The 27,421-nt window shown below is 42.8% G+C and overlaps 1 protein-coding gene across 1 annotated transcript; it reads right to left on the bottom strand.

Annotated features, from left to right (window-relative positions):
• RMND5A (required for meiotic nuclear division 5 homolog A) lies at window positions 1-27,208 on the bottom strand. The gene is made up of 9 exons (XM_063157900.1): window positions 27,002-27,208; window positions 21,569-21,711; window positions 14,590-14,724; window positions 14,332-14,432; window positions 9,033-9,199; window positions 8,047-8,212; window positions 5,322-5,424; window positions 3,194-3,348; window positions 1-1,738 (listed from the first exon to the last, which is right to left on the bottom strand). The coding sequence occupies exons 1-9, from the start codon at window positions 27,141-27,143 to the stop codon at window positions 1,675-1,677; spliced, it is 1,176 nt and encodes a 391-aa protein (XP_063013970.1). The 5' UTR covers window positions 27,144-27,208; the 3' UTR covers window positions 1-1,674.
• Between the last annotated feature and the right edge of the window lie 213 nt (window positions 27,209-27,421).

Raw genomic sequence — 27,421 nt, forward strand, 5'->3', positions numbered from 1 at the left:
TGGAAAATAATATCCTCACCCGTTTATTGTTGATTTCACCACTTGGTAACGCGGCTGTTTGGAACTCAGTGTGAATACAATGGAAGTTTTGCAGAAAATCACACACCTGCATTTTTTCACATGTATCAAACACATCTGAAGTTTAAAATTTGTGTGCCTTGACTCGCTCCTCACTTTATAATGTCTCTGTAGGTTTGTCCATTGTCACTGATCCCACAAGAGTCCGACTCAGTCTCTCCAGTCAGGTGCCAGACAAATTCAAAAGGTGTAGATTTCCCAAAGACGGTCTTCAGTCTGTAGTGCATTGTGCTAGTGCATTCAACCAGTGTGTCAGTGTTCAACCACACAAGCGTGGGGTTGGTTGGTTGCTGTTTGTTTAACTACACAATACAGAAATATCATTTTACATGTAGCTTTGCATGCCTTATGGCTGCTTGCCCTACTATAGGACAGTGCAATAAATACAAATATATGCACACTAAAAAAGATTTAACTGCCATGATCTACGTCTCCTTTATGAGTACAAATTTACCTAGTCAACAATATGACAAATTTAGCAGAGAAAGTGGCAATGGCAGTAATATTCTACTACAAAAACAAGGCTAGAAGCAAAGTGTTCTCAAGCTACAGAAAACTTGCTACCTCCTAATATATGACGTAGGGCCCAGTTCTGCCAAGTGCAGAGTTGTGATCAGTAGACTGCATCAGAACATGCTTTTCCCCCCATTTAACAATGAATACTTCTACAATTTATTTGGTTTTGATAACTGTTTATAAATAGCACACTATAATGACTATTAAACTATACAGCAACATGACATTTATAGCCTAATCCTGAATACAAAGTTCAAAGAACATGACTACAAAGGCCAGAGAGCAAATGTCATCAACTAAAAGCATTTCCACTTCAGAATTTATTGAATGTTCTCTTACACAAACGCTTTTCAATCGTGAAACCAGAGGAACAGGATTTCCTATTCCCTCTCTGCCCCAGTAGCAGTTTAGCCATACATCACCCTTATAAATTAGTGATGGATTTCAACAGGTAGCCCCTTGGGGCTATATATTTTATATACTTTATATATATGCACATTTACTTTGAATTCTATGTAAAAGTTGAAAAAATGTTTGAAAGAAAAACTCAGAATATATCACAGCATTTTCAGCGAAAAAAATACAAATTAGTTTTATAACGACTATTCAATTTATCAAACTTTTTTTTTTTCTGAAGTATTTACCTTTAATTATGTACACATTACAGGAAATAAAACTTTGTCCACAAACGTTCTCTAAGATGACAGTTATCAATAAAATGATAGAATAATAGCAGGAAGAATATTAAACAAATGGGGGTGATCAATTTCTGCTTTTAAAAAGTAAAAAGTCACCATATAATTAAGTACAAAAACCTGCATTGAATGACAACTGCTGGTGTAGTAACTTGATCAGGTATGGAGACCAAGAGTATAGTAGAGCCCTATGGTAATAATATTTCTGTAGCATTTCCACTTGGTATGTATATACTAAATGTTGGCAAAGTTTCTGTAGCATTAGCTTATACAAACATAGGAGTCCTCAGTCTGCTGCATAAAAGGGAACAAGAGTGTTTTACTTCTCCTGAAATGCACCTGAAATCCAGAGTGTCACTTACAAACTGCATAATGTAACTTTTCTTCAGAAAAATATCTGTTTGGCATCTCCAGGGCTCTGTTCCATTGGACAATAGGGGCATTTTAACCTGGGGACAAAGACAATGTGTTAGAACTGGGGCAATGCGTGACAACAGAGCATTGAAGGCACTGAGCTGTCCCCCTGCAGCAGGAAACAATTGCACTCTTAAACCACAACACTTTACCTGGCTCCATGAAAAGTCACCTTTAGCTGAGAGAGAACTTACCATGCTTCTCCTTCTAGTTATAGTCTCTCACCTTTCACCCACAAGCCCCTGAATTATTAGATTATCATAAAGAGCAATTTCTCTGTAGTTATTATTCCTACTTGTGGATTTGCTTGTTGCATTGTAGAATCACAGAATGGTTTGTGCTGGAAGGGACCTTAAGGACCATTCCAACCCTGCTGCCAAGGGCAGGGACACACTCCACTAGACCCATCCAGCCTGGCCTTGCAGAAATTTTAAATCAGCTGGTAGCTCTCACTGTGGCTTCCTCAATATCCAGTTCATTTTAGTGTCTGGTTCCCAAGATGCTGTGATTTTCCAACCCACTTAGATCACCTCCTGCAGGCTCTGACTGAAGGGTCAGCCTGGTCTCCCTGCTGAGGTCTCTCAGACAATCCCACCTACTTACAGTATTTCTTCTTTTTGAAGAAATTGATCCTGTTTTGAAGCATTGATCCATTTTGCCCCCCATCTCCTACATTTGGGCATTTTACCTTCTCCCCCCACCCACCCCTCCAGAGTTAATCTGTCAGAGCTGTGCTGTCAGTAAAACTGATCAATGAAAGCACCAGGAATGAGTGATCAAGGACAGGAGTGATGCAGCAGCAAGTTTACAGTTTCAAATGGCTAAAGTCACCCAAAGTCACCCACAAAGGCATCCCTTAAGGCACAGAATGCAAACATCACTTGACATTTTCATTCATAGCCTCACTTATTTTCACACTGGATTTCCCAGAATGACTTAGAGCTCTAAATTAAGCTGACAGCCTCCACAGAAGCTGTATATTTAATCCAAACAACCACTGTTCTTCCTCAAGAAAATCTGTAGAGATTTGTCTCTCCCATTTCCTTCTCTCCAGAAGCCTGAAGGATCCCATGGATATCTAAGGAGGAGTATTTCCAGTTATAATTCCTCTCCCTGCTCAATTATTAAGCCATATTTCCCCTAGAGGTTTAATTTTAGTTTTCAACAGATTTTTCATGCATTACTAACCTTGCTCCCAAGGAAAAACTGTGTGTGTAAAGCCTTCCAGTTTGAATTTAAGACAACACAATGGTGGCAACAAAGTGAAAAATGACTCTGCTTGCTGCATTCCTTCATGCAAGCTCACTTTCAACAACATCAGAGGGTTTATTATGCTCTTCTCCAGTGCACCAACCCAGTTTATGCAGCTGTCAAGCCATTCTCCAAGATTAACAAGCTTCCACCAATCACTTAATTAAGAACTCAGTTTTCCCAAAACACATTATTCTAGTCTTAAGATGTGCTCTTATCTGTATGTTGTTTGTACTTACTTGCTGCCATTAAACATTTTATTCAAAGCATCTCTGGATATAATATGACCACAGACTAATTTCATAGGTGGATTATTATCTGTTGTTTGCTGACGAAGAATGGGACAGGCAAATATTGAATGATACCAGCACTTTTTACCAAGGTCCACTTCAATCTGTGAAAGAAATGAACATAATTTATCTCAGGAAATTACATTTCTAGATAAAACCCCTTTAGGTCATGGCAGTTACTTAACAGATTTCACAATTCAACTGTGAAAGCAACAAAATCCATTGTGTGGATGCCTGACAATTTCCCAGACAAAAATACTTGACTGTGATCTTAAAATGGTGATTTATGTTTGGGATGGGGAGTAACAACAAAACAGCATATTCTGCCAAGGGACAAGTGCAAATTTTGTTGTAAATCTATGCTCTGGCAGGAAAACTGAGCTGGTGAACCATCAAGACTTTCTGGAACTCACGGGCTAGAAAATAAAAAGTAATTTATAGATTTCATTTTAGGGGGAAATTAAAAAAGAGAAAAACCCTTGGATTTACTATATTCATGTTCTACAGCTTCTTGAAAGGCTCTGCCAACACCTTGCTGTCATGTGAATAATGAAGCATATCACAATCACTAATTTTCAGTACCAACACAGAAGATACTTGTGCAGCACAACTCTTGCCATCAGTACAAAATTATTTCCAAAAGGGACATATAACAGAGAAGAACAGGTCTGTGACTTCAGTAATTACTGAGAACTGCAAAAATCACACCAGAGCTCACCTGGCTCTGAGCAGTCCTCTGTTCAAAGGTTTAACGTTCAACAAAACCTGACAATGTGACCTTTTCATGCTACCTAATCTGTCTCTGCACAAGGAAAATAAGGTTTCCCACCCCCACACTGCATTAGCAGAGGACACTAGAGAGCCTTCAGTTTAAAATGCAAGGAGACACACGTGTATTATTAACTGATTTGCATCAGACAGGAATCTTTTTCCAAATGCTCCCTGGCTGGACAGCAAGGCAGGAATCTGTCACACTCAGAGGTTACACTCCCAGCATTACAGAAAACACAGCAGGGAGAAAACTCAGCACTCCTTACTCTATAAATGAATCTCTTCCAGCTGCAGTGGAAGAGGCTAACTCAGTTCATGCCCAGTTTGCACTAAATAAGTTTCCTTTCCAAATCAGGAGCAGGTCACTGGAGAGCTGCACACGCTTGGCAAGAGCTATAAAGGGAAACTGGGGTTTCATAACAACTGAACTTCATTTCAACTGATCTAAATGAGATGTGCTGGAAGCATAATGCACTGGATCCCAGCTCCTGTGTCCCCAGATGCAGCAGTAATTCTTTCATCTCCTGTCTGCCTGATAAAGAGCCAGTGCAAAGCAAGCCCTGGACTGAGCTCAAGCCTAGCTAGGGGAAGTGAATGTGTCTCTGTGGGACCCATTTTCTTTCCAGTTATACAAAACATCTCTGGGAAAGTGGAAGGTGAGAGCATCAGTTTCTTTAAGGTCATTTGTCAAAGACCTTTCCAATCTGAAAGGGGATAACAAGTGAAAGGAGGGGCAACAAACAAAACAGAGGTACAAACCTGATGGACAAAAAATAATGGAGATAACAACAAGAAACAACCTTGACAGGTCATCAAGAAACTGCAACCAAACCTGGACTTTGCAACAGACACAAATCTAACCCTGAGGAGAGGGGATCAGTAGAACTATATGAACTGTAGGAGGAAAGTGCAGGGGAAGGAGACTGAGGAGGAAAAGCTGGAAAAGGGGGCTAGGGGGTCGTGCTGTAATTGAGGATCCATGAGCAGTGTCTGCCTGTGAATGTGGAGTTTGTGCTTTCACTGCTGAATGGCAATCATTTCCAGCCAGGGAGCAGGAGGAGATCTTGGCTGGCTGTACTTTTGTTTCAGGTGAGTCCTGTGTGGGAGCTGCTGAGGGAGTGCTGTGTCTGGGGCAGCCTGTGTGGCTGCCTGGCTCAGTGTCTGGGGGTGTCTGTGAGCCCCAAGCCCCAGAGCTGCTGGAGGTGGTGGCCATGTAAAACATCCTGTAACATGCAGCACAAAACAAACCTGAAAACAGCATTTGCTGTCAGAAATCTGCCCCAGGGGCAGCTCAGCCCCCACTCACCGGGAGTTCATCCTTCTGGTTCCACACCCCTGTGCACTGCCTTTGCTCAATTACTGCCTTGATGTTGATTAGAGCTGGTAATGCTACACAACCTGCTGAAAAACTGCAGAAAAAGGACATGTTAATATGAAGAGCATGTTAGGAAAGCAACACTTCTCACATTTCTATTTTAAAGGTTAACTGGGAGACAAGGCTGTTGTATTTTTTCATTTACATCTTGTTATACCTGAAGGGAGCTTGGAAGTACAGACAAGGCAGAGTTTGGGGCAGGTTATCAGTTATCCATGTGTTTTAGGTACTACATTGTGGACAGAAAACAACAGTTAATCCCTCCTCTGAGATTCATATGGAATTGATTTCTTCTACCACCCACTCTGATTTTGAGCTGTACAGGAGGAAGACATCACATTAATTTATACAGGAGGTTGCTCTCAGCTATGATGGAGTATGTGCAGCACAAGAGTTTCCATGTAACCCACACACAACCCATAATCCTTTAATTATATATAATTATCATGTAAAGAAACGTGTCTTTCCACCCTCACCTTAAACCAAGAAAAGAAATGTAGAAAAAGCAGGAAGGTAAGGAAAGGCAGGAAAGCAGGGCCTGTGACAAGAACAGCAGTATAAAACTGCCCAAAGTCTGTGTCCCAACAAACAGTTCAGCCTCCTCTGGGATTTACCCACTACCAGAACTTAGCATATTATTTGGAAATATTTCAGTATTTTACAAAAGAAAGTATGACAGAGTTTGCCATGAATTAACAGATGAGCTGATGGATTTAATTCAAATGACAGTACTGGAAACCACCAGCAACAGAAACAGGATTTGACCTTGCTATCAGCCTGCTCTGTTTGTTTGGCAGATTATTTTACTACTTGTGCAAGTTTTATTGTCTACATAAGTCATGCCTTTCCTCCATGTGAAACCTGTGGATCTCTTGCCTATGCTAAAATATATATATACACACACATATACATACATACATACATACACACACACACACAGATATATATATATATATAAATAAATTCTATCCCTCACCTCCTGGCTGTTTTAACCCTTACACTTTGCTTTTTTATTAATTCAGCCCAGAGTATAACTTGTGTTAAGCCTGTGAGAAGTCTAACAAACAGCATTTGTGTGAAAACATCTCTGAAGAGCTCTTTCAGAATATAAAAACTCAAGTCAATAGTAAATTCAAATTCCTGTAGTCCTTCAAGAGCCCAAACCACAACCTCCATAACACAGGAGTTTTTCTGCTGTCTCCACATAATAAGTTAGACCATGAGATCTGTACAGGGAGAAGCCAATCAGCATTAAGAAAGTGCCCTCTACTCATGTTCAATAAAGCAAAATATTTTACAGCAGGGATTTCACTTCAAGCTTGTTTAGTTCCTAAAGGATCTGCAGCACTCCAAGCTCACACCAGATGAGAACAGTCCTGTTTATGACAAGAGCATCAACAGCACCTGTACAGTAAATACATTTCAGCACAATCAATTCCACACCAGGAGCAGAGCAGATGTCCCACCACTCCAAACATCAGGAACAGGGATTTTCCACATCACCAAAAGTCTCTTGGCCATGTGCTGTGAAAACTGCATTGCAGCATCAGTGCATGAGCAATGAAATTCTAAGGGAGTGCTGGTTATTTGCATGAAACAAGAGGAAGATGAAAGAAAAACATTTAAGCTCTAAATACCTATAAAATACTCCAACTGAAACTTGAAAGATTATTGTAGAAAAATAATTAGTCTGAAGTGCTCCCTTTGTTGTTTCTGTTGTATTTTGTGACTGAGGTACAAACAGGAAAAGCAGAAGGCTTAAGAATGTGAGAGCTCTGAACCAAGCACAGAAATCTAACAATAGTGAATAGAAAGAGTAAAAAAAAATAAAGCCAAAACAAAACAAAACAAAAACAAAAACAAAAAAAAAAAAAAAAAACAAAACAAAAAAAAAAAAAAAAACTGAAGCAGTGAAGCTTCTGCTAAGTACCAAATCCAGCCTAGAAAGACACATATCATTTATTTTCTGTTTAACATTTTAAATGAAAATGAGAACATCAGGGGAGCGTACTGGGGGAACTGACATGCAAAGGCTGAACAGCAGCTAATCTGTTTTATCTTCAAAGAAGCTAGAAGGAGATTGGGTTGGGTTTTCTTCACATTTCCAACAGCCTCCTACAGATTTGCATTTTGTCAGATTAGCTACTGAGTTTAAAAGTGCCTCTTTCTTCTTTGCAAAAGAGGCCCAGCAGACAATTTGGAACTTTTAGCAGCTGAAACCACAACATAAATGTTAAGCATTCTTTTAAGAAGATGACTAGTAATGTGTGGAAAAAAACAAAAACCAAACAAAATTATCAAATGCTGATGGAATCATGGCCACATTTTCAGGGTTATTTTTCAGCTGAACAGCAGGGACAGCTGTCACACATTTGTTGTGGGAATAACTGGCTGATTGCCATCCCCATCTTTAGCAGTTATGTCTAAGCTATGGAAGATAAATTCCACCCAGGAATGCTTCCTCTTGAGCTGCAGTGGTGCAGGGTAAAGTCCAGCACACAGGAACCTCTGGTTTTTAATCTCTGCAGGCTTGTTAATTGTAACTATACCCTGTATTTAAAGCAAGCTAGTCAAAAGTCATTTCTTTTGTCCTTAACAAAAAGCAGGAACCAAACCATGAAGCACCTGTCTCAAAAGCAAGAGAAAAGCAGCATACCTAACACTGAGAGGGGATTCCACTGAGAGCCCCAGCAGAGCACAGGCATCCCTGGTGAAGATGTCACAGATGTCAGCCCACTGGTTGGCATCCAGGAGGTGAACGTAGGGCGAGTTCTCGATGCCCTGCCGCAGGTACACCAGGCTGCCCATCAGAACCTGGATATCTGTGAGGGAGCAGCAGCAGCAGAGTTTGGAAACAAACAAGAGATGGGGTCTCCAGCTGGAGCTTTCACATGGAAAACGGGCAGATACACACAAACAACGACAGCCATGACAGCCAGGAGAGCTCCACTCCTGCTACTTTTTGGCTGGGGAGTTGCCAGGGTGTGCTGCCTGGGAATTTGCTTCTAGCAGGTTTACTTTTTTTTGTAAGCTTTCTGACACACACAGCACCCTAAAAAAATAGGATTTGTTGGATTCAGCTTGAGATGGTTCATTTAACTCACATGATCTCCATTTTTCAAAAGTTTAATTTCTCTTTGTATTACCCCACGCAGCAGAAAATAGCAGATGACTATTCCAAGAACATTCCTCTGCATTTTTAGCACTTTACTCTGGCAGCAGGCCTATTCTAGATGTAATCTACATTTTATTTAAAGAGTCAAAACCCTTAAATTTCAGCAAATGTGCAATCATTCAGGTATTATTTCTGAGCCCTCTTAAAAAAAGAAGAAAGAAGATCATTCTAATTGAAAGGATTTGGGTTATACATGATAAATCCAAAAAGAAGAAGCCTTTAACAAACTTTAACAAAACAAAATTCTAATTGAAAGGATTTGGGTTATACATGATAAATCCAAAAAGAAGAAGCCTTTAACAAACTTTAACAAAACAAAATTCTAATTGAAAGGATTTGGGTTATACATGATAAATCCAAAAAGAAGAAGCCTTTAACAATCTGAGAATAATGGAGTAAAACATATTTGGATCATGTTTTACTCCAAGGTGCTATATCCCAATGCTTTAGTGTGACCAAAAATGTACCTTTCTGATGATTTAGGGCAAAGGGCTGGAAGTTTTTCGCATACTGCAGTGCTTCTCTTTGATTTGCAGTCCCACCCATCAATAAGCTGATGAAATACAATCTGTGCAGTTTGAATTCCAAGGAGCTGTTCTGTGCCATCAGCATCTCTCTGTTGGAGACCGCCCACCTGCAAGAACGAGGAGGCACAATGGGACGTGACACCAGAGCAATTCAATGTGAGCCCACAGCACATGAAATCACTGCAATTATCTATTATCCACATCTATTCCAAGGAAAGTGGGACTGTTCCCTGAACTTCTGAGAGCCTCCACAGAGCACAGAAAATGGCAAGGCCCTTTACAAGTGATGGAGCACAAAATGTGGACGATGTTAATTCTGGTGCTGCTGTAGAGGCTCAGCACTGCAAAATTCAACGTTCAGTGCTTGAAAGACAGGACTAAATTAGGCACAATATAAGGCAGAAATAGCTCCAGTCTATTGTATTTCAATTAATAGCACTCTAAATCTTAACAACTACTGACAGCTCTTCAGCTGCATGTCAAGAAGTTTGACCAAGAACATTTTCCAACGTCCTCATACACCAAACATGTCCAGGGCACTGTGTTTGTGTGTGTGCATCTGTTGCCCTGGAGAGGGAACTGCATCTATGGGGCCACATTATCAAGATCTCACACTGGGGAAGGAAATCAGTTTAAATATTACACTTTACCCTGCTTAAACTTTGCTTTCTGTGTTATTTTCAACTTGGATAATAAAAATATTTCTCATTTTCTGTGTCTCTTTCACCATGACAACATTAATGTTTGGCTCCTAAATAACATGAAAGAATTCTTAAACATACAGAGAGAGTAAAATGAACTGAAATTGTCAAAGCATTTTATTCAAGTTTTTCTTAATTATTTAGAATTTATCCATCCCTTTCTTGGGGTTTTTTTTTGGTGCTGTTTTTTTTCTTTTTCCCCTTGATTCCATTTAGTCAGGCCTAAATCAATCCAATCTTTCTCTTAAGAACCTCAAGTTTCAATGTCCTCCAGTACATCTGTTTCTCATTAGTGTTAATTAGTTCTACTATTTTCACTGTGGGGGCCCTATTAAGCAAAAAGCTTTTCACTTTTTAGCAAGGAAGTGAGGAAGTCTGTGTTCCTTAAAAAAAACAGGGTATGTGAGGCTTCTTTTCAATCAATACTAACATGAGAAAATTAAGCATTCTCACTGTATTGGGAAGGCTTTCAAAGCAAGTCAGCCTCCTGCACTAGGATGGAGCATTAATGAGCAAGTATCCACTTTCAATTTGTTGTGGTGGAAGTATCAGGAGCCTGACTTCACTGGCAAGGCTTTGTAAAGACACAGTAACCTTTCAGAAGGAAACAGTGGAAAATGGAGCCTTTGAACTACAAACAAGCCCTACTGTCCCCAGTTCCAGATTTTCCTGCATCTCCACCAGGAAGGAGTGAAGAGCACACTCACTACCCATGGGTGCTGAGTGGGTTTTGGGGTGGTTTCATAAGTTGGGGGGGTATAATTGCATTTTTATGATCAGTGTGCACAGTTTAAACAGGATATTATGGCAATAAAGTACAATGCCAGCTACAAAAACAAGCGCCTGAGGTTAACAACCACAGACTAATAAGCAGATGAAGGACAAAATCTATTATAAACAAACACTAAGACTAGTCCACAAAGAGATATTAATCTCTATTGCATCAAAAGAGCCTCCATCCTCTCCCTGCCAATATTTGCACCCACATGACAGAGTACTTCATCTTGCTGAGGTCGAGTCTATTTTTCCAAATTAGCTTTTAGGCAGGCTTTCCATTTTTAGGTCTTTGAGTGGCAGCACAAATTTGTATCAGAAGAAAGCAACCACAGAGGCAAGACCTGAGGTGCTCAGTCTGGGACATGCTGTTCCTATTTCCAACAGAAAAACAAAAAACCAGCAAGGGAGGTTTAAAACACTCAATCCACATATTCTCTACAACTGCCCAAAATTATTAGTAATCACATCACCTGTCTTCCTACCTCTTCTCAAAATGACACCCAGTCATTTTCACTTCTGAGACTCAAATCCATCTGAATTTTTTTAAAGTTTACACTGTGCTTTGCAAACCAGGGGTACACAGGATTTCCTTCAGCTCCCACGTGGGATTTAGATGTTAAAATGAATTTAACAAAGCCTAAAGATTGAATTAAGTTTAAATCATACCCCAAAGGACCCAGCAAATACCAGGACCTGTGCAACTTGCTGTTTCTAGGCAGAAGAGAAGAGAGCATCTCTTTTCCAAATTACAGCCAAATCTTTGAACCTCCAAGTCATTTCCACAGGAGGAAATCACACAGAGGCCCAACCTGGGCTCTGAAGGGCCAGAATACACCCTGAAAAATAACTGCATTTCTTTTCCCATCACCAAACCACAGTGAGAAATGTCACTGGAAGTTAATGGGATCTTGAGGCATACAGAGATTACACAGCTCAGAGGGCAAGGCCAGACTAGGCCTCTACAAAAGTCAGCTTCCACATCCCACAAGGGAAAACAAAAAAGTTATGGCCAGTCACATTCTATTTAAATCTGAAAGGTCCTATTTTTAAGTGTTGAAATTTGTATTAGAAAGAAAACCTGGATAACAAATACAGTTAGGGTCTTTTTTTTTTTTTTTTTGAGACACAAATACTAATTTCCATCACCTCAGCAGGGTTTTGAAGTCCTTTTGAAAAGTCATTAATTTGACAACTCCCTTCCCATGGCAGTGACCAGGAGCCACCTGTGTTTGTTTTGTTTCCAGCCCTGAGTGAAGCTGAGCACAGACAGAAAGTGCTGGCAGAGCCAGAGAAACTGGTTGGCTTTTAATCCCAGCTTTTCCCAGTTTTACAGAACTGCTGATGTTGTGAAGGTATTTCCCTTTCATTTCCTGGCAGACACAAGTGTCCAGGAGGAGGGATAGAAACCAGTGCTGTGTGAATGGCCTCCATGTGACAGAAAGTGGCACTGTGCTCCTTGGGCTACAATTGGCACCAGTGAATAAAAGTTCAGCCTGAAACAGCCCCAGACTGGCCCATTGCAGGGTCAGGCTGCTGACAGTGCTGTTGAGGCAAAGTGTCACACAAGGATGATTAATTTCAGTCTCCTGAAGCAGGACATGGAGTATAGCAGGTTTTATCCATGCAAAATTGGGAAAAGCTGGGATTAAAAGCCAACCAGTTTCTCTGGCTCTGCCAGCACTTTCTGTCTGTGCTCAGCTTCACTCAGGGCTGGAAACAAAACAAACACAGGTGGCTCCTGGTCACTGCCATGGGAAGGGAGTTGTCAAATTAATGACTTTTCAAAAGGACTTCAAAACCCTGCTGAGGTGATGGAAATTAGTATTTGTGTCTCAAAAAAAAAAAAGACCCTAACTGTATTTGTTATCCAGGTTTTCTTTCTAATACAAATTTCAACACTTAAAAATAGGACCTTTCAGATTTAAATAGAATGTGACTGGCCATAACTTTTTTGTTTTCCCTTGTGGGATGTGGAAGTTGACTTTTATAGAGGCCTAGTCTGGCCTTGCCCTCTGAGCTGTGTAATCTCTGTATGCCATTAACTTCCAATGACATTTCTCACTGTGGTTTGGTGATGGGAAAAGAAATGCAGTTATTTTTCAGGGTGTATTCTGGCCCTTCAGAGCCCAGGTTGGGCCTCTGTGTGATTTCCTCCTGTGGAAATGACTTGGAGGTTCCAAGATTTGGCTGTAATTTGGGAATCCCCTCAGCCAGAGAGCTCAAACCATGACATTCTGTCACATGCTGATCTCCTCCCCAGAGCCATGGTTTCTACATCAGCAGCACCACTGTAAATAAGGCCCCTCTGTGCCCAGCAGCAGCCAAGAGAGGCAGACAGCTTCTGCACTGTCCAGTTGAAACAGAATAAACATTATACACAGAAATAGGATGGGGAGGGGTAGGCCAACACGCAAACTGTGCTGACAATACACCCCATTGTCTGCCCATGCAGCTGGAAAATAAAAATTCCTTTGAGGGATGACCATGCCTTCTCCTTTGTTTGAAAAATATTTAACACATTGCAGAAACTACATGATACAACTCAGTAGCAATGAGTAAGGCCTAAAGCACTGCAAACTGGAGCTGAAATGAATTTAGAGATTTCAAGGGAACACTCATAACAGCAAGTTACTGTTCCTCAGGGATTACCCTTCACAGCTCTGCTATTATTTGAACTACAAGATATATGTGGTGTAGCTGACAGTAAATCTTGTTTCAGCTGTAATATCAGTGTTGCTTCCCTTCAATTAGCCAATTCAACAGCAATAAACCACCCCAGCTCTCTACCTGGGTAACTAGATTCAAAGCCCAACTATTTAGGTCAAACTTGCATGACCCAGAGGCATTACTCAGGATTTGGTCAATGAACACCAGGGTTTGAATATCAGAGTGTCCCTGCACTCAGTTTAGATGCCAGTAATGCTCAATTGACACACCTATGTTGGTTCGTGTAAAAGGCAACAGAAAATGTTGTTAATATGAAAATGTGCTTAACTGAATAATGCAAAAAATTCTATCTTAAGTATATGATCTGTGCTCTGGAATGAAAGACAAATTTTGAATTTGTTTCAGTTTCACTGTTTTTATTTTTAAAAGATCACTTTAAAGTTGGTTAGGTTGTTTTGTTTGGTTGGTTGTTTTCTATGTTTTGATTTTTCTTACTTTTGAGAGCAACCTAAGTTTAGAAAAGTTTAAAAAAAAACAGGATGAGGGGTTTCAGGGGGTTTCTTACTGTTTTTCAGGAGGAATCTCATTAACAACACTGCCACCCCAGGCTCTTCCCACCCTCTGGTCCCTTGTCTGGAGAGGGAGGGTGACTGAAGGACAAGAGAACTTTGATCCAAGTCAAGTTCTGCTCACCCCAAAGGCTTCATGGTACCCAAAACCTTTAATAAGTCCTGGTATCCTTCACAATGGGACCTCTTAAAATAAGGTTACTAATGATCCAACAGAAGGTCAAGCATCATCATTGGCCAACAACTTTTCCTCCAAGTGATGTTTCTTCCTTAAAGCAGCACCACAAGTGATTCAAGTGAACCCTTAATCTAAGCAAGAGACCCTCAGTTAATCACTTCCCATGGGGAGTGACACAGAGGGGATGGAAAAGGAAAGATCCACTCAGTAAATTCACTCACTACCCCTCTCAAAGGACAAGCAGGGCACATCAGAATACACTAAAGAGAGGACTGAAAGTGAAAAAACTAAAGAACTGTTAAGAGCATTCTTTAAAAAACATGGGGAAAATAAATGAGTGGACTCACTCCAGTGCAGGTCTCAAAACTCTAACTTTTAATGCTTCCAATATTCGATTTAACTCCACAAATGGCTCTTTTTGACTTTGATCTATTGACAGACCAGATTCCTGAAAAGACAAAAAAAAAGGGGGACTTTTTAGTTAAAGCATAAAAAACAACGGGTTGGCTGACAGTTTAAATATTCATCTGGAACATTCAAATGAGGAAGCCAAGACAAAGCTTCATTTTTCTCAGTGGACAACCTTCAACAGCCACACTTGTTACCTGACAGAGCTCCTCAGCTACATCCAGCATTCCCTGCCTGAAGAAGTGCTCCACCATCACCTCATTGAGGATCCTCTGGCTGTCAGCCTGCCAGCACCCATCTATCCCCACGCTGCTGATGTCCGAGTCAAAATTCTGAAAGACACAAATTACCAGTTAATAGGCTGCAACAAACCAGCCCACACCATTTCTCTTTCATCATGCAGGACACCTGTGGCTCCACCCTGATGCCTTCTGCCTATTACTCACTGGGCCCTCAATTATCTCCAAAGTGAAATAAATACATGGCAGCTTCCTTCATTACCTCCTGTGGAGGAAGAAAAAGAAATCTTTTAGGTTGCTCCTTTCAAGTCTGAGTATTATTCACTACAAGGAATTACAGCAACAAGTTTAACTAGAAAGTTAGAAATCTAGTTAGCTAATAAAGGGGTTTGAGTCCATGATGGATTTCTGAAGGAAGTACCTGCAGAAATGGCTCTTTCCATATATGAAACCTGAAAATGTTTAGAGAACAGAACACAAAATCACCTACATTAGAATCAAGACAGAGTCATCAGCACACCAAATTGCAAGTAATGCTTTAACTTCAGGATTTTTACATATCTGGGGGCTAAGCAATGCTGAAAGAGCAAGAAGTCACTTCTCCCCACATCCAAACAACAAAACCCAAATCTCTGATGACCCCAACATCCCAACAACAGGCTGAGCTTTGAAGATCCAAGAGATATTTTTTAGAACTAACCCAGCTGATCCCAGTGCCATGTATTTTTAGGCCAGTGGCCTAGGGACATATTCCAGGAATAACTGAAGACATTGTCACGCTGGCTCCTTGGTAACACTTGGCACTGCTTGGCACTTTGCCTCTTGGCAGCAGGAGAGCAACATTTATTCTAATCCAAGATATAAACCAGGATTTTTAACTGCTAACATGTTTTATGGTCAGGGCAAGCAGGTTAATTTTAATAAAAATCCTCACCCACTGCTTAAAAGAAGCCTCTTGCAAAATAAAGAGTCTAGCAGCCAGTGCATTGCTTGCTGCCTGCTCTGGTGACCACAGCCCTCTCCCAAGAAGGAACTTCAGAGGAGCTGTGAGGATCCACAGCCCTGCACAACATGGGAACAGCAGCCTCTCACAAACACAGCTTTCTGTCACAGCAGGCAGGGCAGATAACACCCAGCTGGTACCAGCTATTGTCCCATGCACAGCTCAACTTCACACTGCACCTTCCTGTTACTCACCACTTACTAATTTCCTTCATCAGCACGTCTACGTGCCCTTTGGTGCTGCTCTGTGTCACCATGAAAAAGGGACAGCCTCTTCATCCCTGCCCACACAGCTCCAGAGCCACTGCTTCCTTCAGGGCTCTCAGCAAACTCTCAGTGAAACATTAACCTCAGCCTGGCAAACTGACTTTTCCACCTTTCTGAGGTGGTGGAGTGAGGTGAGCATTTAAATTATTGCCACTGATTCATGTCACACATTTAATAACATTCTCACTTGAGTGTCTTAACCTGTAACTCCTTGTCATGCTGTTCACCTCTAAGCTGTATCTTGAAAAACTTAACATCTTGATAATACTGTTCTTATTTGTGCTGATCAGTCAAATCCTGAAAGGTTCATCAGCTCTGCTGACTCTGCTCTGTGTCCAACCACCACCAGTAGGTAACACAAACAAATCCACTAACAAAGCACTAAGGATATAAAACAGGGTTCAGAATGCACAACCTCACATTTGTTACCTCATTTCCAGGGTGGAGATCATCTTTAATCTAAAAATAATTGACTAGAAGTTATTCTTCATGCAATTCCAAGTCCTAGCAATGACACAATCCCCTAAGCAGAAACTGGACAGTTCTGGGCAGTTTCCACCCAGTGAAGCTGCACCTATGCCTCAAACATGATCACATCATTCTCACTGCTCAGGGGCAGAGATGCTGAAACTAATTACCTCAAAATGCTCATTTTCTTTTGAAACAGCAAACCCACAAGCCCTTACAAACACCACCATTAGATCTTTCCAAGTCACATAACAAAGTTATCAAGTCCCATCATTCAACCTGAGGACCTCAGTCATTCTCTGACCAACTCAGTCTTGGTCAGGTTCTCGTTCCAATAATCTTTTTTTAGTTAGTTTTAAACGATTCTGAGGTATTAAATGTGGGATTCTACAGCTCTGCCTCCTCTGGGTCCCGAGGAGCTTTAGGAACTGATTGCACAGATTCCAGTGAGTGACTGCCACATGTCAGAAAAAATTATCACTTGCCTTTGGCTTATATATTTCACAACTGTCAGGCATGAAGGATCTGCTGGTGACTACAACCCTCGGTTTTGTTTTGTAAATGCTAACAGTATGCTAACTGACAGCACGTGGGGTGTAATAAGATTTCAACAGTTCAAAGCATTTCTGCAAGTTAAAAACTCCAGAAAGCTTAAAACCCAAAAAACACAAAGTAACCCATGTGTCAGTTAGTACTCCTGAGGAACACATCTTTTTTAAAAGCTTAATTTGCAAGTCTGGGGCCAAACTGTACAGAATTATGTGCTAAATACACTAATGATCCAATGTACAGCACATTACCAATAAGTGCTAGAATGTGATGACTTCAAGATGCTCACAAACACAAGCTGGACCTTTTCAACCAACATACAACCCTCCATGTTACTCACAACAACGGGATATGGAGAAGGATGATGATTAAGGACAGTTTTATTCCTCAGTTATTTAGTTTAGATGACTTTGTGCATTCCTCCTTTCTGAATTCTTACCCAAAATACAAATAAAACATTTGTTTATCTTCTCTGTTCAATCTGTTTACACATAATAGAGAGCTCAACTTGCAGAGACTCTGTATTTATGTAGCCCCATTTTTCATAGCACCACAATTAAATGATGTTCAGTAAAGGTTTTTAGTGTGTTCCTACACAAGTTTTTACATGAAATGAACACTAACTTAGGCAAAAAGCTGCTGTCCCAAAACAAAGACTGGAATAAAATATTTGCCTTATTACAGATATAAAATTCAGGGGGTAAATGGAAGGAATTACCCTTTACGCCACCTACTTTCCTAAATGAAGGCATTTAACCACTACTCAGAGTGCTCCTAGAGGGGAAACATTTACCAGCCCATCAAACATGCTTGGAGATGAATTCAAACCGTTCCAAAGAGTGACTGATTTACAGGGACACTGATGAATGAGCTACCTGATAACAACGTGCTGAACAACAGTGGAGTTTTGGAAGCAGAGCAATTGCCAGTACAATACAGAAAAAAATGGATGCAAACATTTCCTTTCAAAGGAGAAAATGCTCTTTGGAAGACAGGGTAACCTTTCATGGATCAGAAGCATGCAATCCACACAGGACTGCCCTGAAAAGAGGTTCAGCTTATTAGATAAACTTTCCAAACAACACACAAAGCTCTGGCATCTCAGAATTTAATGTATTTGACGACAAATTTGAACTTCATTTTGCTCTAAGAGTTTCTGTTCTCAGAGGGAACTCTGCAGGCAGACAAGTCTAGGGCCCAGCCAAGTTCACAAACCACAACTACAATAACTTAAAAACTGACCAGACTAAACTTTTTATGTATAACCCAGTCCCATATGGGAAAAAAGAAATTTAACCTGAAATTGCCAATGGCAGATAATAGTGCCAATGGCAGCAAGTTCAAAGAATCACAGAAATTCTAGGTTGGAAGGGACCTTTAAGATCATCGAGTCCAACCCATGTTCTAACACCTCAACTAGATCATGGCACCAAGTGCCACATCCAGTCTTTTTTTAAACACATCAAGGGATGGTGACTCCACCACCTCCCTGGGTAGATGATTCCAGTATTTGACCACTCTTCCTGTGAAAAACTTCCTCCTTAATTCTAGCCTGCATCTCCCTTGGCACAGCTTGAGACTGTGTCCTCTTGTTCTGTCTGCTGCTCTTTCCCAATCCCAGCTTGCTAAATAGGAAGTCTATTGATTCTACATGCAACAGCAGCTGCCACGTGGCTGTGTCACACGGAATGAGCAGCAGCATTAGCACATTTCCCAACCTCAAACCAGGCCATGCATCTGGGCCTGAGCATGCAGGCTTAGTAACACCATGAGCAGTGGTTTGGAGATGTCAATCTGCCTGTAAAGTAAGTGAGGACTTACATGTGACACAAACAGAACTCCAGTCTCATGAATCAAGGCAAGGGCTGTGCTTCCTGAAACTCTAATGAGTGTTTTATTTTGGAAGCAGCAGGGTTTTGACCAGAATGTGTTGAGAATCAATTCACTACATCAATTACACAATTACTTCTACTGCTTTAAGCTTAAGGACATTATAGTGAAGGGATGGGGGAGGGCAATTCCAGTTTGGGACTCTGGTGCCAACCAGGACTTTGCTGGCACGTTCCAAGTGTGGCTTCCAGCAGCTCAGGGAAATTGCACTGGGTACATATGGAAGATTTGCTTCAAATGTCACAGTTCAGGGAAATGCTGAATTTCACCTGGATTTAAACATGACACACATTCATCTGACAAAAAGGCCCAGACCTTGGGGTATATTTTAAAGTAGGCCCTTTAAGATACTACCATATTTGGGAAAATTAAAAAAAATCTTTTATATTTATATTGATATTTATATTTTATATATAATCTATATTTTTATATCTTTATATGGTTATGTTTATATTTATTCCCAGCAGCACAGGGAAATTGCATTAGGTACATATGGTAGATTTGCTCCAAATGTTACAGTTCAGGGAAATGTTGAATTTCACCTGGATTTAAACATTACACATAGCCATCTGACTAAAATGCCCAGACTTTAAGGTATATTTTAAAGTAGGCCCTTTAAGATACTACAGCTGGAGAAAATCAAAAAAATTCCAACAAGGTCATATTTAAGGAGGCAATCCTAACTTGTGCTCTGAACTTCCCAGAACAACATCCTTTGTTACAAGCAGAACTGGGGACTGGTGCAGCTCCCACTGCTTTTAATATTTTAATGGAAACACCACAGACAAAAAGTGAGATTGAATATCCAGAGGAACAAGCACACTGCACACAGCCAGCTGAGCTCATCTTTGGAGACCTCACTGAAAAAGCCCTTCTGACACTCAACAGGAACAGAGCAGATTAATGAGATCCTTTCTACTATTTTACCAAGCAACATATCTGAAATTTTACAAAATGCTTTTATTTACATCTCTTATTTTTCAAATAAAAACACTACATAAACTTAAAACATCAGAACAGAACACTGGAAAAACCATTCCCATGACAACTGAAGCAGTAATTTGGAGATTAGACTCAAGCCTAAACTTCATTATGCTTGTAAGCATTTTCTTTGGCTTCTAAGAAATACCATCACAATTTCCACTGAACACTGACACCCTCTCCATACAACCTGGGGCTGTTCTACCTCAGAGGATTCAAATGAAGAAAGTATGGCTAAACCTGGGGGTGTATTTGTACACAGTCCACCTGCTAAGGCTGAATTGGAAAGTTTAAAAACTTAGGACAAGATTACATAGATTTATTTCAGGCTTCAAGCTGGTAATAAGGATGGAATTTTACTCTAGTTAATTGGTTTAGATACTGCAGCAAGGATTTGAGACAGATGAATCCTTAAGCTTTGGATAACAGTGTGGATTAAAGCTTTTAGTACAAAGTTTGAGCTCTCCACGATGGTCAGTCAGTAAACAAAAAACACAAGTTTCATGGACATTCTGCCTCATAATGCAGCATTGTGTACTTTGTTTCTTCATCTCATTATTGTTACATTGTGCTTTAGCAGATTATCATCACTACCAAAGTTGAAATGAGATTCCCAAAGGATAAATCAGGGCTGTGTACTGAACAAATGTTTAGATCCTGTCAGAGACACAATCTGATGTGAAGCTACCACAAAATGTGCATGATAGCAAGTAGCAGACTCCCTGCACACAGAACTAATAATTTATATATTATATATAATATATAGCATATATAATATATAGCATATATAATATATAATATATAATATATAATATAATATTTATAATATTATATATAATATTGTATATAATGTATATTATATATAGTATATAATATAATATATAATATGCAATCTATAATATGCAATATACAATATATAATATATAATACATATAATAGAAGTAATTTATATATTACTTTTATATAAAAGAAGAGAGAGAAAAAAGCATGGCCTGAAAGTATACATGTAGCACCATTTCAGTACAATTTCAAAGAATTGTTAATATTTACCTACAAAACCAGGTACAATAATATTCACATCCCAGTTATTGCTGAACCTGGAATTCAGATGTCTCACATGTAAAGCACCAAAGATAAGCTGCCCTATCTCATTTAGACACAGAGACTGTGAGATGCTGAATCTCCTCTATTGCACATTAAGAGCACTGCTGTAAAATTAAGCTCCCAAAACCAGTAACACCCCTGAAAGAGGTACAAAATGCCTTTCTTAAAAAATTCTCTGGTCTTACAGGATCACAGAAGGTTTTAGGTTGAACCTTAAAGATATCTTGTTCAAACCCCTGCCATGGCAGGGTCTTCCCATTGGACCAGACTGCTCAAAGTTGCTTTGAACACTTCAGGGATGGGGCAGCCACAGCAAAATGGCACTTCAGAGTTACCTGCTGCTGACAATCAGCTAGAAATACATATATACACATTTATAAAAACTAACAGTATTTCTTACTGAGACACACATTGAAGAAAACATTTTGCTAAACTGATAAAACACAGAATATTTCTACATGCTGTAGGATCTATAGGGTCTGTTCTGTAAGAAATCAGATTTGAGCTGTCCCAGAGGGAACAGGCTGGCTGCAGAGTTCTCAAAGCAAGTACTGTGCTGCCCACTGGCTTGCCTTTGCTTCTGCAGCTGACAGAATACTTAGTTCAGATTAACTGTAGGAAAAATCTCAATTTTGTGTTATATTGTGATAATGCAGTCAAAGCAGAAAACAAATACCTTATCAATGGCTTTTCCAACCCTGGATACACTGCTGTGGATGTCCTTGTGGTCTGAGGCCAGCTTCTGGACTGTGTCCTTTATTCTCTTACAACACTGGGTCATAACAAGTGAAATCGTCCCCGACAAGTCCCCATCTTGATCTGGGCAAAAGAGAGGAAAATCACCAACTTTGCTACAGAAAAACTGGAATATCAAATCTCTCAATATGCAACAACATCAACAGACAAAAAGCGGCATTAAAGAAATGCAATCTAGAGAGTATTTGCAAAGCAAGATCAGCTTAACTGCAGGCAGATGTACAGCAATTCACCTGTATGAAAACTCTCCTGTGGAATTAGGAATCCAGCTGGGTGCACAGTAACACTGAACAAGCACAACAGTTTAAAAATTTAATGTAAAGGTCTCCTGTGTCCCAGTCACAGCAGATGAATAAACATCTCAAAGTAACACTCAGTTCCCAAATCTCTAAGCACAGAACAGAAGGACACTGAAGCTACTGCAGGATCATTTTCTTTAGACAGCCCCTAAAGGTACATGAGGACACCAGGTTTAACTTCAGGGTGCAGCAAATGTGGATTTATGATGGCCCAATGAACTCCTGCCCCACAAGCACCCACTGCCCCTGGCCTGTGTGTTTGAGCTGTGGGAAACTTCTGCTCCTGACTTGTGGCAGAAGCTCTGAACAGTTCCCAGTTCCCCTCAGTGGATGAGAAGCTGTCCTTGGAGGACCTGTGCACCTTGTTATGAGATTTATTCTCTAGAAATATTCTCTGTGACATTTCTTAGCTGATGTCCAACAAGTTCACTGCTGTATGACCCACTCTGTGAAGAAAATAACAAACAGGACAGGCTTACAGGCCCTGACCACATCACAGCTTCCACCCTTTGTGCCTTGATTCCAACATCACTCAGAAGCTTGAGTCAGAAAAAAAAAATACTTTTTTTTGGTGCTTTACTTCAGTTCTTTCTTCCTGCTTTTGATTTAAAAATACAAGAAAAAATTTCCCTTCCAGTCTTACCTCTGAAGGTCTCTCCTTTCTCAAAGTTGAAGAATTTTTCCTTTAGGGACACAGACTTAGCAGCCTTCCTGCATGGGAAGGTTAATTTAAGTGGGAGAGGAGCTCAGAAATGTCTCCCTAATATTCCAGACCCAGAGCCTTCATGTGAAAAAACAAAATCACCAAAATATCTCTTCAGAAGAAGGATTTTATGGAAAACGTGTTCACTTTTTAAGTTTGTTCCTTTTTGATTTCATGTTTTAACACATCTTTGCTTTCAGCAGCATGTTAAGAGCCCAGTTTCTGCAGAGAGCAAAGAAACCCAGAAAAACCTGCAATCATAGGGAGCAGATAATAATTTCACAGCCATTTTTCTAGGCCTTCCTTCTTGCACCCTCTGAAAGCTGCTCTGGCACTGTCACACACTGAGCCACCCCTGTGAGCAGCAACAGCTCCTGCCCAGCCCCACCAGGGCAGATTTAACAGCATTTCTGCACTAGCCATGGCTTCTAAGAACAAAAATAACCTTTACCATGCCTTTTCCTCCCTGCAGCCCCATGCAGCCAAGGATCATCTCCTGGGCAAAAGGCTAATGGGGTTCTGTGGCTTTTTTTCTAGGGGATGAGTGAGGAGAAATAAGATTGAAATAGTCACTTCAGTGATTCTGTGCATCCCAAATTAAAACTGAAAATTCCACTCAACTATTCCAAAAAGTTCATCTCCCAAAATTACTTCAAGAATAATCATAATTTCTTAGTTGCTATTTAAATTTTATTACAAACACTTGAAATAACATGAAGGATCTGTAACTGTCTCATGAATTTTGCCATGGCCAAATGACCAGCCAGAGATTATGCACCAAGCAAAATGGAAATACTCATTCCCCAGGAAACAGAGAGGCTGAAATGCACTTTCTGAAAGCCATGAAGCTAAAACCCAACCAACTCACATGGGTGCCTGCTCTCACCACAAGCAAAGAAGTGAATTATTGCTCCCTGACAGTGTAGCACAAAGCCAACTGCAGCAAAGCAATGAAAATGTCTGCAGAGGAAAAGCCATCAGAGCTGCAGAAGGTTTTCTCTCTGCTCCAACCAAACTCTGAGCTACTTGCACTGAATCAGGAGAAAATCTGCAGCCATCCCATCCCATCCCTGCTGCTAATTCAGGGGTCACAGCACTGAGAGCTCCTCTCTGTGACGTGTGTGCACAGCCACAATTTACAAAATTCAATGGACTGGCCCACAAGCAGCAAGCACAGAGCAGAGGGCAGTGCCAAGTTTACTCAGGCACACACACACACCACCCAAGAACATGCAACCCTTGGCCACTCCAGAAGACAGATTTATTAAGAGAACAGAGAAGGAAAACAAATTTGTCTTCCCATTCACAGGCCTGGTCTGCCCTTAGGCTGCAACATGAAATCAGCCCAAGACATTTTAATACACTTGTGGTGGGGGAGAAGGAAACCAGTTTAGAGGTTTAGGCAGTTTCTAATAGTTTCTTCTTCTCCACCCACTTCCTTTTTTATCCAGTGCCTATTTAAGGTCCTTTCATGCATCTCTGCTCTCAGATCTTGTCCTAACCTCTTCTTCAGCACTCAGGGCTTTCATTTCTCTTTCCTTTTTCCTTTGAAATAACATCCAGGAGCCTATTTCTGCAGTTCATAGCCCTGCAATAGACTTCCACGTTGAGGTGGCTGGCTGCTTTCAATTCCAGCCATTTTCAGAAATCCTCAAGATAGTGTGTAAAAGCTGAAAATACCTGTTCTTTTCAGAAAGTTACAAATAACATGTTAAAGAAAAGAGAAAATAGCAAGAATTTTGACCCCTATGAATCCAGCTCACCCTCAGATGCCAAAATTGGAGTCCCTAGATGTTTGAGGGTGCATTAGCAAAGTACTGGCTTCATTCTAGAGCACTCACTGAAAGAAAGCTCAATTTGGGATGTGCTCTCTGGGACAGCATCACTTGGTAAGTGCTGAAATTATTCACTGGACAGTGCCAAATCCAACTTGGATGGAAAACCCAGTGAGGATCCTGAAGGAATCACACACTGGAACCTTCTAAATTCATTACAAAGGGCCAAATCCAACTTGGATGGAAACCCAATGAGGATCCTGGAGGAATCACACACTGGAACCTTCTAAATTCATTACAAAGGGAGTATAAGCTCTGGGGCTGCCACAGGAATGTCACAGCCAAACATTTAGAGCCCAACAAAGACCAACACAAGCGTGAGGGTGACACACACAGCTCTCCAGCAAGGTCAGCACCTCACTTTGTGAACACATATATTTTAGTGACTGTCCTCAATGGCCGAGCCCAGGCTGCTCCAAACAGCACAAACAACAGTTACTGAAACACAGTTCAAAACAATGCCAAAAAAACCAAGCCTTATTTCATCCCAAATAAACCCCTCACAATGAGAATTCCATGTCTGCTCTCCACAGAAACTTCTGGGTACACACAGAGCGGCTCCAGCACACTGGTGCTTGTGCTCCTGGAATTATCCACACTCCCGAGAGAGCTCTGCACCTGTATTTGCACAGGCAAACAACGGCAACCACGATCTCCCCCATCCAAACAAAAACAAAAGCAGAGCAGCAGCACAGTTGGTCACAGTTTGCTCTCAGGAGCCTGCAAGTTCCTATTTTTAATCCCTGAGCCATCACCCGCTTCCTGCACGGCCTTGGGTAAATCACTTCAGCTGCCTCTCCACTCCCTCCCACTCCAGCAAACACGGCGCTACCTCCGTGCCCGGGGTTTCGCAAGCCTGAAACGCCCCGTGTTTACAGCTCTGCAAGCGCCCAGCATCGGCTGTGACACACACACAAGCCTTGTTTACCTCTGCTTCACCGCCAAAGCCGGCCCAGCAAAGGAACACAGCTCAGGGACACGGGAAAAGAGACAAAACCAGAAAAGAAACGGGGGCGGGGAGTGGAGGGGGGAAGCAAACAGGTCAGCTCTGCCCTATTTCCTCCGTATCCCCCCGGGATGACCAAGCCGCCTGTAACCCAACAGAGGCACGCCGGAGCTGCTGACCGGGAACAAACAAACCCCTCCGGGAGGCCCGAGGGTGAGACTGATCACAGAAATCCGGAATATGCTGAGCTGGAAGGGACCCACCAGAACCAGCGAGTGCGGCTGCTGGCCCTGCACAGGACAGCGCCAACAATGGCACCATGGGCTCAGAGCATTGTCCCAAAGCTCCCCAAACTCTGCTGTGCCCACTGCCCTGGGCAGCCCGCTCAGTGCCCAGCCACCATTGTCCCAAACCTCCCCAAACTCTGCTGTGCCCACTGCCCTGGGCAGCCCGCTCAGTGCCCAGCCACCATTGTCCCAAACCTCCCCAAACTCGGCTGTGCCCACTGCCCTGGGCAGCCCGCTCAGTGCCCAGCCACCCTCCGGGTGAAAAAGCTTTCTGTGATATCCAACATGAACCTGCCCTGCTCCCACCTTTTAAATGTTCCCTGTCAACAACGCCCCAAAGCTCCGGGGGCTGCGGGGGAAGAGCCCCGGTACAGAGCCCTCGGGATGGGGGTCCCCGGAGCCCGGGCTCCCCTCAGGATGGGGGTCCCCGGAGCACAGGCTCTCCTGAGGATGGGGGTCCCTGGAGCACAGACTCCCCTCAGGATGGGGGTCCCCGGAGCCCGGGCTCCCCTCAGGATGGGGGTCCCTAGAACACAGGCTCTCCCGAGGATGGGGGTCCCTGGAGCACAGGCTCCCCTCAGGATGGGGGTCCCTGGAGCAGGGGCTCCCCTCAGGATGGGGGTCCCTGGAGCAGGGGCTCCCCTCAGGATGGGGGTCCCTGGAGCAGGGGCTCTTCTGAGGATGAGGGACCCTAGAACACAGGCTCTTCTCAGGGTGGGGATCCCTGGAGCAGGGGCGCTCCTCAGGATGGGGGTCCCCGGAGCCCGGGTTCCCCTCAGGATGGGGGTCCCTGGAGCCCGGGTTCCCCTCAGGATGGGGGTCCCTGGAGCCCGGGTTCCCCTCAGGATGGGGGTCCCTGGAGCAGGGGCTCTCCTCCGGATGGGGGTCCCTGGAGCCCGGGTTCCCCTCAGGATAGGGGTCCCCGGAGCCCGGGCTCTCCTGAGGATGGGGATCCCTGGAGCAGGGGCTCTCCTGAGGATGGGGGTCCCTGGAGCACAGGCTCCCCTCAGGATGGGGGTCCCTGGAGCACAGGCTCTTCTCAGGATGGGGAACCCTAGAACACAGGCTCCCCTCAGGATGGGGGTCCCTGGAGCCCGGGCTCTCCTCAGGGTGGGGGTCCCTGAAGCCCGGGCTCTCCTCAGGGGGGCTCCCAACCCACAAAGCCCGAAGTTTTCAGGGGTGTCCAGCCCACAACGCCCCCAATCTCGGGCTTCCCCTCGCCGGAGGGAGGAGCGGGGCCGCGTCCCCTGGGCAGAGGGGGTTGCGGGGGGGTTCGCACGTACTCTCGGTCTGCAGGATCTCCCTGCGCAGCCCTCCCGCGTACTGGATCAGCTCCTCCAGGCTGCGCTCGCACAGCTGCCCGTATCCCGAGAACTTCTGCAGCACCTTCTCCAGCTCCCGCTCCACCGTCACGCACTGGTCCATCGCGCCCGGGCCGCGCTGCTCCTCCTCCTCGTCGTCCTGCTCCTCCTGCTGCCCCGCGGCCGGGCCCCCCGCGCCGCCCGGGCCCCCCGCCAGCCCCGGCCCCCGGCCGGCCCCGGCCCCGCTGCCCCGCGGCACCGTCACCCCGGGCCGCCGCACTTCCGCGCAGGCAGCGCCGCGGACACGCGGGGACCTCACGGCGCTGCGCGCAGGCAGCGCCGCGGACGCCTCAGCGAGGGGCCTTGGCGCAATGCAGGGCGGAGCGGGGATTTTCGGTCAGG

The sequence above is a fragment of the Melospiza melodia genome, chromosome 5, assembly GCF_035770615.1.
Source record: "Melospiza melodia melodia isolate bMelMel2 chromosome 5, bMelMel2.pri, whole genome shotgun sequence".
In the NCBI taxonomy this organism is placed as follows: domain Eukaryota; kingdom Metazoa; phylum Chordata; class Aves; order Passeriformes; family Passerellidae; genus Melospiza; species Melospiza melodia.